Source organism: Pseudophryne corroboree, chromosome 4, assembly GCF_028390025.1.
Source record: "Pseudophryne corroboree isolate aPseCor3 chromosome 4, aPseCor3.hap2, whole genome shotgun sequence".
Lineage (NCBI taxonomy): Eukaryota > Metazoa > Chordata > Amphibia > Anura > Myobatrachidae > Pseudophryne > Pseudophryne corroboree.
In genome coordinates, this window is record NC_086447.1 from 350435140 (window position 1) to 350447849 (window position 12710).

Consider the following 12710-nt stretch of genomic DNA (forward strand, 5'->3'; position numbering starts at 1 on the left):
ATCCCGTACATCCAGAGATACCATGTAATCTCCCGGTTCCATAGCCAACATTATGGAGCGTAACGTCTCCATGTGGAACTTCGGGATCCATATGTATTTGTTCAACATTTTCAGATTTAGAATTGGTCGATATGACCCATTTGGTTTCTGGATTAGAAATAGATTGGAGTAATACCCCTGTCCCTTTTGTGATGGAGGTACTGGGACAATCACACCTGACTGCAGTAATTTTTGGACTGCTTCTTGCAGGGCATTGGCCTTCGACTCTATACGAGACGGGCTGGTGCAAAAAAATCTTTGAGGAGGCTGCTTCCTGAATGGGAACCCAAACCCCTGAGATACTACCTTCTGCACCCAGGCATCTGCTGTTGACTGTTGCCATATGTGTGCAAATTGAAGGAGCCGGCCCCCAACCCTGGAATCCTCCAGGCGGAGGCCCGTCTCTTCAGGCTGAGGGTTTCTGTTCAGGTTTGGAAGCTGGCTTTTTGCTAGCCCACTGCTTCCTACCCCTGGATTTAAACTGGAGTTGTTTATGCTCCTCTTTAGCTTTTGCTTTGCCAGCGAAATGAGCGAAATTTTAAACCCTTGGACTTAGGGTTATAGGTAGCCGGAAATCTGACCTTTTTCGATTCAGCCTCAGATTCTAGGATATCCGATAAAGGTTTTCCAAATAATATATTACCCACAAAAGGCAATGCTTCCAATTCTTTCTTGGATTCCGCATCTGCCTTCCAGGTATGTAGCCAAATTGCTCGACGAACTACTACTGTCAAGGCTGAAGCTTTAGAAGCAACTGTACCTACATCAAATGCTGCTTCTTCCAAACACTGGGCAGATTGTCTTAAACGGCAAAAACGATCCTCTTGCTCCCGAGTAGGAAAAGGGATGCTGTTCTCTAGTTCCTCTATCCATTCGCCCATAGCCTTTGCTACCCAGGCTGAAGCAATAGCAGGTCTTACCACTGCTCCTACTAGAGAAAAAATATTTTTCAAAAGGCTCTCTATCCTTCTGTCTGTGACATCATTCAAAGAGGTAGATGACAGTGGTAAAGCAGATTTATGCACGAGTCGCAGAACATGTGCATTTACTTTTGGAGGAACTTCTCTCTTCGAACAATCCCCAGCAGGAAATGGAAAATAAGAATCCCATCTCTTAGGAATCTTATACTTTTTACTAGGCGCTGCCCACTCATCCATCATTTCCGTCAACTCATCTGACGCTGGAAATTCAGCTTTCACTGATTTTGTTCGTTTAAATACAGGTGCTTTTGCTTTTAACGCTGTCTTGGCTGGCTCTTCCAAAGAAAGCACAGCCTTCACGGCATTAATAAGTTCAGCTACATCTTCTGAACTAAAGCTCTGCGACTGATCATCATACGGAGTTGAATCTATTGTTTCCTCATCATCATCCGATGTACCATCTTGTGTAGTCTGCCACACAGACGTACCTGTCTTAGTCTTATCTGCCCCTTGGTTGCTTGTAGAGGCTACTGGAACCAAACCATAGGAGGGGAGCTGTATGTATGGGTTCATAGTGTAACCTAACCCTTGAGGTGGTGCTACCGGAGCTAACCTGTCCGCTATTGAAGACAGAGTCTTTGCGAACATATTCCATGGTGGCTCTGTTGGTGGTTGAACCAACTCCTGTTTTTTACTTCGCTGAAAAGCGAAACAGTTTGCACACAAACCCTCATAAGTGACCAATTGATTCATATCAATTACCCCTGACTTACAAGATAAGCATGTTAGGGCTATAGGAGTGCTTGATAAATTCTCCTCATCACTTTTGCCGCTCACAGACATGGTATTAACCTGTTATCGACTACACAATTTGTGACTGAAGAACACCCTATATGTCAGTATATAGAGGTGAGATCAATCTGACCACAGTGCACCTGATTTGAGGGTCAGAACAGGACTGACATTACAAAGAAAAGTCAGCACACATACTAGCAGTCAGTCACATGTTAAAGCATTAGACATTGTCATATGAGAATACAACCTCCATAACAACTTATACATAAGTAGGAAATTTGTACTTCTGTTTTCACGGATTCTATTTTCAACATAACATGCAGAAAACACAGTAATATACAGGTCTCATATGCAATAGGTACTAAAAATTAACAATGCATACTAAGAAGTAGAGAGAATTTCTAGTACTGTATACCCTGCCTCCAGAGAGCGGGATACAGGGAGACTCACCACACTTCCATATCCAAGCAAATACGCTCGTAAGACGCTGAGTGGATTCAGACGCTACTGGTGTACACTGTCGCTCTTGATAACTGATAACGGACACGGACGCTCACCAACGGACACGGACGCTGAGCGACTTCCACGTGTATGCAGACGCTAAGGCCTGCGACTCAGTCTGGGCGGGTTTATATCCAGTGTACACAACCGCAGCGTCTAAGCTGCGACCGAGTACCCTCGTGGTAGCGTCTGAGCCGGAAGTGAGGTAATTTAGTTCATGAAACGAGAGACACGCGGGAACTGGCCATGAACTCGGAGGAGGGACGGCCAGAAGAGCGTCTGAATCCCCCCGTTGACTTAAACTCCCAGGATCGCGGCCTCTACCTAGTCCTGGCGCCTATGATCCCCAGAGCGTAGCGCTGTCACACTCGAGATGTTCGGCGCATCAACACACTGTTTGTAGTCTCCACCAAATCAGTGTAGCTGTGTCCTGACCCCTCTAGTAAGAGGAAGTCCATAGATTCACCGTCTCCCCATGCTCCGGCCACAGTCTGGTTACGTCTGCTGGACCTCTAGAACATCCGACACAGACTCTTTCTAATATGCGTTTAAGACGCTGTTAAGATAAGTCGCTCTAAAAATATAGTAAGTCTATAAAAATAAAATAATAAAAGCTTTAGGCTGCTTTATTCACAGCAGCCCTGTGACCATGCGGCTTCCTGCCGCACCAAGGAAAAAACTGATCTGACTGAGTCAGTGGGCGGTACTATATAGTGGAGGCCCCAATGCATCCTGGGAGGCCATAAAGCTTGTGACCGTGTTGGTGCCATTTTCGCTGTCGCTTGACAATATCCCAATGTTATCCTTTGGATAATCCTGTGGACCCAGCCAGAGAAATTCTTTTTTCCACAGAAAACTCAGGAGAGCTCTCTGCAGTGCACCCTTCTCCTCTGGGCACAGGATCTGACTGAGGTCTGGAGGAGGGGCATAGAGGGAGGAGCCAGTGCACACCCATACTAAAAGTTCTTTATAGGTGCCCATGTCTCCTGCGGAGCCCGTCTATACCCCATGGTCCTTACGGAGTCCCCAGCATCCTCTAGGACGTAAGAGAAATAGCAGTTCTCCCCCTCTACATCCGGTACCAGTGATCCAGCGTGTGACCGTTATGGAGGAGCAGTGTGAGGCTGCTGCTGCTTATGCAGAGGAAGGCGCCAAAATGCCGCTGAGCCCGCTCTGATGTAGCTCGGCCCCCCACCATGGAGCCGGAGCTACTTTGTAATCTTTATACTGGTCATGTCTCCTAAGTGTTTGTAGCCTCACATAAATGCTTGGTACAAGGTATTTTAGCCAGTCTCACGCAGGGGCTATGGGGCTACGGGCCCTCCCCATCCCCTCCGTACGCCTCACCCACACTTCTGCCGCACAGTGAACCGGGGGAAGCCCCCAAGCGGGGTCCCCAGTGAGTACTCACCACGGATTATCACCTTCAGGCAGCGTTAGGGGTGTGCGGCATGCTGCGGCTGCGACAGCCAAGGCGCTATGCCCCGCTGAACAAGCAGCCCCTTTAACTTAACTTTTAATTAAATTCTTATACACCCTTTTCTAAACAAATATATACTAAAAAAAACATATATTAAAAAAAAAAACCATACAATTTATTAAATTAATGCTTCCACATAGGAATGTGGTGGAGTTTAGACATTAATAAAAAAACAATTTGAAGAAATGTTTCCTACATTGATATGTTTGATACCATCGTCAATATATTTGGTATCTTGAACATATCAAGACTATTACTATTCCAATCCATTGAAACCATCTGGTGTATGCTATTAAATAACAAGTATTCTGAATAACACTCCAGAGGTATATAATTGAGATTAATACACTGTTGAGATGACTTTGTATTCACTTGTATGTATTTTTGAGAAAACATGTTTTGTTAATATGTAATATGCAAATAATTGTATTCTTTTAAGACACCCTTTTTATGTATTTTCTATGTATTTTGCATCTAAGATGAACCCCTAGAGAAGTCTTTTGGAGACAGAACGTGTAGAGTTAAGATTACAGGATCCACTCTCAGAATTCACAGCTGGAAATTTGTGTCCTTTGTCCAACGGTGAGAAGTGTTACTCAGACGTGGAGGACCTTTTAGTAAACTGTGAAAATGTGTATTGTATGAATTATACTATGGTACTATGTGGAAGCATAGTTTTAATGAATTGTATGTTTTTTATATGTGTTTTTAGTATATGTTTGTTTATATAAGGGTGTATAAAAACTGAATAAGAGTTTAGGGCGTATATACAGTGAAGAAGAAAAAAAAGATACTAAGCATTACACTCCAATCAAAGGAGTAAGTCAGCAATTGAGATTAATTCTCACAAATTGAAATATTCTGTATAGAGTTTAAAAAAAAAGTTTAGCGCCTTCCCAAACACATCTGAAGCCGTGTGTGTTGGTGTGTGTGTGTATGTATTATATATATATATATATATATAAAACATTATATACATATATATATATATAAAAAAACATTTTATATATATATATATATATATATATATATATATATATATAGTTTTAATAAATCTTTTTTTAGTTGTGCTAAACACTAAAAGGGGGGTACACACCTAGAGATTTGTACTGAGCGATCTATCACAGGCCGCTCAGCACACATCTCTCCCCCCGCTCAGCACTCAGAACGAGGGGGGAGGAGGGGGGGGAGGGGGGCGGACGCTCACTTCACTGCTGAAGTGAGCAACCTGCTAGACTGAGCCTGGGGGGCACACACATGAGAGATCTGTGCTTACCTTCTAAGCAATCTGGTCAGATTGCTTAGATTTTAAGCACGGATCTCTCCGTGTGTACCCCTCTTAAGCCTTCAACTGTATTCTATAGAACTTGATATAATTGAACAGATTATTGTTCTTCTAAAAGTGTAAAATTTGAATTGCATAAAAGAAAGAACAGAGCATGTATAGAGTTGGGATATATTATTAAGGGGATGCAGTCAATTTGCAAGCTGTCGGGATCCTGGCGGTCAGGATACCGACACTGGAATCCAGACAACCGACAATGCCAACCGCTATAGTCCAGGCGCATATGGGCTATTCCCACTCATAGGAATCTTTGTGCTCACCCCGCTGTCAGCATAATGGCAGACAGGATACAGCTGTCAGTATACGGATGCCCAGCATCGGGTCCGCTGGTGAATCATACTGATCCCTTATAAAGGGATATAAATCGGGTAGGCTGAAGGTGATGTGTCTGCTCTTATGCTGTGCTGCATTATAACAGGTTAATCTTCTTTAGTGATCTTTCACATTGCCATAACTTTCAGTTTAATTTAACTTCATTGCTTTCTGAACGGACTGCAGAGAGAGTAGTAGTTTGTTTCTTATATGAATACGTGTGGCATTTTAGCAATGACGTTGGTGAAATGAAAATACAACCAACACAATGGATGCAACAGCACATTTCCTATCCATTAGAGCAATGATTCCCAAACTATGGGGTCAATCCAATTAACTCGCCCCCGAGGTGAGTCAGGACTGAAAGGAAAGGAAACAGGGCTTCATTGCTCTAGACTGGGAAGACCATGAATGGTTGTGAGAATGAGGTTTTATTTGCTTGCAATAACTGTGTACTATATGAGTTATGTAAGGCACACAATTGCATAAAAATAAATATATGGAGTGATAAATTCTCACGCTGCAACTTTTACCTGACTTGTACGTGGCTTGTATGGAGAACTGCTTTCCAGATCAGCCAAGATGCTCGTCAAGGAGTCGATCTCGGCATCGAGGCTTGAGCGTCGCTCTTCTATAGTCTTACCACCTGTGTTTATCTGTGGGACAGACGTAACCGTTTTTATGTGCATTCTGATTTGGTTTTTTTTTTCCTTTAATCAAAGTAAATCAGTTTCTTCTAAAGAAATAATACACAATTACCACACCATAATAACAATGGGCCAGATGTATTAAGCCTGGAGAAGTGATAAAGTAGTGATAAAGCGGTGATAAGTGGAAGGTGATAACGCATCAGCCAATCAGCTCCTAGCTGTTAATTTACATATTGTAGCTGATTGGCTGGTGTGTTATCACCTTGCACTTATCACTGCTTGATCACTGCTTTATCACTTCTCCAGGCTTAATACATCTGCCCCAATATCTTAGCAAATAAGTACCCCAGATATACACAGATGCAACGTGAAGAGTAGTTGTCCCTTTGCAGTTTAAGGAGCATTACCTGGCATTGCCATAAATCATGAATACAACAGAAATGTCACTAACAATATAGATAGTCAAGATCCTGAAGAGACAGGCCATGAAACATATGATATCTGTACAACATTTTTCGTTTAAAAGTATACTACACTGTAACAGATCAAAAAATGAGTTGGTGTCGATTCAGGCAAATGTGAGGTGCCAGACAGAATTTTATATGCGCAATTTCGGAGGGCAATCTTTGCTCGCACATTTACAATCTATGAGCAGAAATCATACACAAGCGTGTATTCAGAAAACTGGCAGCCCTCACTGGTAATTGAATCGGCCCCTAATTGTGAAGACTGTTATAGACAAAAACATATAATTGTACAACCTGTAATGAGAAAATTGCACTGAAATCCATACTTTAATAGAGAAACACCAAGAAAATTATTCATCTAGGTATACCTACAGTATCTGCATGAAGTGTGCTGCAAAACTTAATAGCAAGAAAAATTCATTAAATAGGTCTCTAGAAAACAACAAATACTACTAATAGAAAAGGGTTATGGAAAAAACTTACCTTCGTTAACTCTTTTTCTACGAGGTCATGCAATCCACAGGGATAACCTTGGGTATGGCTGGTGGAGACCACGACTGGCACTGAACAATAAAGCTTGTGAGCCTCCCAGGATGCACTGGCCTCTTCTCCCCCATACCGGACCCCCCAAGCTCAGGCACTTCAGTTTCAGTTAACAAGCACAAAGAGGAGCTGGAGAGAGGGAAGAATGGTACACACAGGAAAACACCCTCTCATAGAGACGAGAAGGGAACCAGTGACCGGAAAGGCAACCCATTGAAGCTAGGTGCGTCATGGTGGACGCCCTGTGGATCCCATGGACCTCAAAGAAAAAGTTAATGAAAGTAAGTTTTACCATAACTCTTTCTTTTCTAATTCGGGGTCCATGGTCTGCACAGGGATAACCTTGGGATGTCCCAAAGCAGTTGTAATACGAAGGGAACGCTTCTAAACTGAAAGGAGGACATTGTGGCCAAAGGTTGCATCCTGAGAGGCAAACGTATCAAAGGCATAGAACCTTACAAACATGTGGGTAGAAGACCAAGTAGCAACCTTGCAGAGTTCTTCAGCAGACGCTCCATGGTGTGCTGCCCACAAAGGACCCACAGAGCAAGTAGAGTGAGCAGAGACCGTACTTGAAACTGGAAGATCAGCCTGCGTGTACGCCTGTGAAATGGTCATGTGAAGCTAACGTGCCAACGTTTACTTATTAGTGGGCCAGCCCCGCTTGTGGAATCCATAGAGGACGGAACTTGTACAGTTCACGTAGATCTTGAGAGCACGGACTACATACAACAAAGCTTCCTCTTGTGAAAAACCAGGCTCCCAGAAGGCCTGTACCACAATTGGTTCATTGATGTAGTGTCTAAATGCCACCTTAGATAAGTATCCACGTTTAGTCCGAAGGACCGCCTGGTCCTGGTATAATATCAAAAAGGGGGAGCGACAGGAGAGAGCTCCCAAGTCAGAGACTCTTCAGGCTGAAGCTATGGCCAGTAGAAACAGAGTCTTAGCGGTTAACCACTTGAGGTTCACCTTATCCAATGGTTCAAAGGAGTCCATTGTAAGGCCAGAAGAACCAAGGAGAAATGCTATGGAGCAAGCACAGAGACAAAATGGAGGCTGTATCAGGAGTACCCAATGGAGGAAGGAATGCACATCTGGTAAGGGAGACGGTCTCTGCTGGAACTAGACTGACAAGGTCAAGACCTGGACCTTCAGAGAAGCCAGGTGAAGACCTATGGCTAAATCTGTCTGTAAGAAGGCTAACAGCCGAGGTATCATAAGAAATTTAGGATTGTAGGTACGATGAGCACACCACTGAAATTAGGAGTGCCAGATACGGCAATATATGCGTGCTGAGGCTGGTTTCTGAGCCTGAAGCATAGTTTGAACCACCACCACGGAAAAGCCTTTATCCCTTAATAAGAATGTTTCAAGACAGGCGTCCATGGTGAGAAACGTTCAGTGAGGAATCCAGAATGGCCAATGCTTGTCCAGGTTGGATGTGTGTAGCAACCATGAGAGGGACGCCCAAACATCCAGTGGCAGAAACAATGGCTGAAATTTGATTTGTTGCGGTAGACCATTTCATCTGGTGCTGTAGAGGCCTGGAGTGAAATTGGGCGCATTCCACCATGTCAAAGGTGGACACCATGAAATCTAGGGTCTGCATTGCCGAATGGATCGAGACCCTTTGCCTGTGATGTAGATTGTGGATGCACAACTGTAGTGCTGCCACCTTGTTCAGAGGAAGGAAGATGCAATGTATGTGGGCATCCTCTGAGACTGGATGATCGAGGATTTGGCCCAATTGATCAGCCATCCGTGACTCTGCAGAAATTACATTGGTCACCTGTAGGTGATGGTACAGTACCTCCAGAGACTGTACCAAAAGGAGGAGGTCACCTAAAAATAAGAATTTACTTACCGATAATTCTATTTCTCGGAGTCCGTAGTGGATGCTGGGGTTCCTGAAAGGACCATGGGGAATAGCGGCTCCGCAGGAGACAGGGCACAAAAAAGTAAAGCTTTACTAGGTCAGGTGGTGTGCACTGGCTCCTCCCCCTATGACCCTCCTCCAGACTCCAGTTAGGTACTGTGCCCGGACGAGCATACACAATAAGGGAGGCATTTTGAATCCCGGGTAAGACTCATACCAGCCACACCAATCACACCGTACAACTTGTGATCTAAACCCAGTTAACAGTATGACAACAGAAAGGGCCTCTTAAAGATGGCTCCTTAACAATAACCCGAATTAGTTAACAATAACTATGTACAAGTATTGCAGATAATCCGCACTTGGGATGGGCGCCCAGCATCCACTACGGACTCCGAGAAATAGAATTATCGGTAAGTAAATTCTTATTTTCTCTATCGTCCTAAGTGGATGCTGGGGTTCCTGAAAGGACCATGGGGATTATACCAAAGCTCCCAAACGGGCGGGAGAGTGCGGATGACTCTGCAGCACCGAATGAGAGAACTCCAGGTCCTCCTTTGCCAGGGTATCAAATTTGTAAAATTTTACAAACGTGTTCTCCCCCGACCACGTAGCTGCTCGGCAGAGTTGTAATGCCGAGACCCCTCGGGCAGCCGCCCAAGATGAGCCCACCTTCCTTGTGGAGTGGGCTTTTACAGTTTTAGGCTGTGGCAGGCCTGCCACAGAATGTGCAAGTTGAATTGTGTTACAAATCCAACGAGCAATCGACTGCTTAGAAGCAGGTGCGCCCAACTTGTTGGGTGCATACAATATAAACAGCGAGTCAGATTTTCTGACTCCAGCCGTCCTTGCAATGTATATTTTTAAGGCTCTGACAACGTCCAACAACTTGGAGTCCTCCAAGTCGCTAGTGGCCGCAGGCACCACAATAGGTTGGTTCAGATGAAATGCTGATACCACTTTAGGGAGAAAATGCGGACGAGTCCGCAGTTCTGCCCTATCCGAATGGAAGATTAGATAAGGACTTTTATAAGATAAAGCCGCCAATTCAGATACTCTCCTGGCAGAGGCCAGGGCTAGTAACATAGTCACTTTCAATGTGAGATATTTCAAATCCACCTTTTTCAATGGTTCAAACCAATGGGATTTGAGGAAATCTAAAACTACATTTAGATCCCACGGTGCCACCGGAGGCACCACAGGAGGCTGTATATGCAGTACTCCCTTGACAAAAGTCTGGACCTCAGGGACAGAGGCCAATTCTTTTTGGAAGAATATTGACAGGGCCGAAATTTGAACCTTAATGGATCCCAATTTGAGACCCATAGATAATCCTGATTGCAGGAAATGTAGGAAACGACCCAGTTGGAATTCCTCCGTCGGAACCCTCCGATCCTCGCACCACGCTACATATTTTCGCCAAATGCGGTGATAATGTTTCACGGTGACTTCCTTCCGTGCCTTAATCAAGGTAGGAATGACTTCTTCTGGAATGCCTTTCCCTTTTAGGATCTGGCGTTCAACCGCCATGCCGTCAAACGCAGCCGCGGTAAGTCTTGAAAAAGACAGGGACCCTGCTGTAGCAGGTCCCTTCTCAGAGGTAGAGGCCACGGTTCGTCCGTGAGCATCTCTTGAAGTTCCGGATACCAAGTCCTTCTCGGCCAATCCGGAACCACTAGTATTGTTCTTACTCTTCTTTGCCGTATGATCTTCAATACCTTTGGTATGAGCGGCAGAGGAGGAAACACATACACTGACTGGTACACCCAAGGAGTTACCAGTGCGTCCACAGCTATTGCCTGTGGATCTCTTGACCTGGCGCAATATTTGTCCAGTTTCTTGTTGAGGCGAGACGCCATCATGTCTACAATTGGTCTTTCCCAACGGTCTATTAACATGTTGAAGACTTCTGGATGTAGACCCCACTCTCCCGGATGAAGATCGTGTCTGCTGAGGAAGTCTGCTTCCCAGTTGTCCACGCCCGGGATGAACACTGCTGACAGTGCTATCACGTGATTCTCCGCCCAGCGAAGAATCTTGGCAGCTTCTGCCATTGCACTCCTGCTTCTTGTGCCGCCCTGCCTGTTTACATGGGCGACCGCCGTGATGTTGTCCGACTGAATCAACACCGGCTTTCCTTGCAGGAGAAGTTCCGCCTGGCTTAGAGCATTGTAGATTGCTCTTAGTTCCAGAATGTTTATGTGAAGAGACTTTTCCAGACTCGTCCATACTCCCTGGAAGTTTCTTCCTTGTGTGACTGCTCCCCAGCCTCTCAGGCTGGCGTCCGTGGTCACCAGGATCCAATCCTGAATGCCGAATCTGCGGCCTTCTAATAGGTGAGCCTTCTGCAACCACCACAGAAGTGACACCCTTGTCTTTGGTGACAGGGTTATTCGCAGGTGCATCTGCAGATGCGACCCTGACCATTTGTCCAACAGATCCCTTTGGAATATTCTTGCATGGAATCTGCCGAATGGAATTGCTTCGTAAGAAGCCACCATTTTTCCCAGGACTCTTGTGCATTGATGTACTGACACTTTTCCTGGTTTTAGGAGGTTCCTGACCAGATCGGATAACTCCTTGGCTTTTTCCTCTGGAAGGAAAACCTTTTTCTGAACCGTGTCCAGAATCATTCCTAGGAACAGCAGACGAGTTGTCGGGATTAAATGGGATTTTGGAATATTCAGAATCCACCCGTGTTGTCTTAGCACCTCTTGAGATAGTGCTAAAGCTGTCTCCAGCTGTTCTCTGGACCTTGCCCTTATTAGGAGATCGTCCAAGTATGGGATAACTAATACGCCTTTTCTTCGAAGAAGAATCATCATCTCGGCCATTACCTTGGTAAAGACCCGAGGCGCCGTGGACAATCCGAACGGCAGCGTCTGAAACTGATAGTGACAGTTTTGAACAATGAACCTGAGGTACCCCTGGTGTGCGGGGTAAATCGGAACGTGTAGATACGCATCCTTGATGTCCAAGGATACCATAAAGTCCCCTTCTTCCAGGTTCGCTATCACTGCTCTGAGTGACTCCATCTTGAACTTGAACTTTTTTATGTAGAGGTTCAAGGACTTCAGATTTAGAATAGGCCTTACCGAGCCATCCGGCTTCGGTACCACAAATAGAGTGGAATAATACCCCTTTCCTTGTTGTAATAGGGGTACTTTGACTATCACCTGCTGAGCGTACAGCTTGTGAATGGCTTCCAACACCCTCTCCCTTTCGGAAGAGACGGTTGGTAAGGCAGACTTCAGGAAACGATGAGGAGGATCCGTCTCTAATTCCAACCTGTACCCCTGAGATATTATCTGCAGGATCCAGGGGTCTACCTGCGAGTGAGCCCACTGCGCGCTGTAATTTTTGAGACGGCCCCCCACTGTCCCCGAGTCCGCTTGAGAGGCCCCAGCGTCATGCTGAGGTTTTTGCAGGAGCCTGGGAGGGCTTCTGTTCCTGGGAAGGAGCTGCCTGTTGGTGTCTCTTCCCTCTTCCTCTGCCTCGTGGCAGGTACGACAAGCCCTTTGCTCTCTTATTTTTGTAGGAGCGAAAAGGCTGCGGTTGAAAGGTCGGTGCCTTTCTCTGTTGGGGAGTGACTTGAGGTAAAAAAGTGGATTTCCCGGCAGTAGCCGTGGCCACCAAGTCTGATAGACCAACTCCAAATAACTCCTCCCCTTTATACGGCAAAACCTCCATGTGACGTTTTGAATCCGCATCGCCTGTCCACTGTCGTGTCCATAAGGCTCTTCTGGCTGAAATGGACATAGCACTCACCCGAGATGCCA

General features: G+C 45.3%; 1 protein-coding gene across 6 annotated transcripts in view; it reads right to left on the bottom strand.

The window, feature by feature from the left end:
- The window catches only part of LPP (LIM domain containing preferred translocation partner in lipoma), an 870847-nt gene that overhangs the window by 417374 nt on the left and 440763 nt on the right, over window positions 1-12710 (bottom strand). For all 6 annotated transcript variants that reach the window (XM_063916491.1, XM_063916490.1, XM_063916488.1 and 3 more), the window contains one exon: window positions 5926-6048. In XM_063916491.1, coding sequence (XP_063772561.1) covers window positions 5926-6048 — 123 coding nt within the window. The remainder of the gene's footprint in view (window positions 1-5925; window positions 6049-12710) is intronic.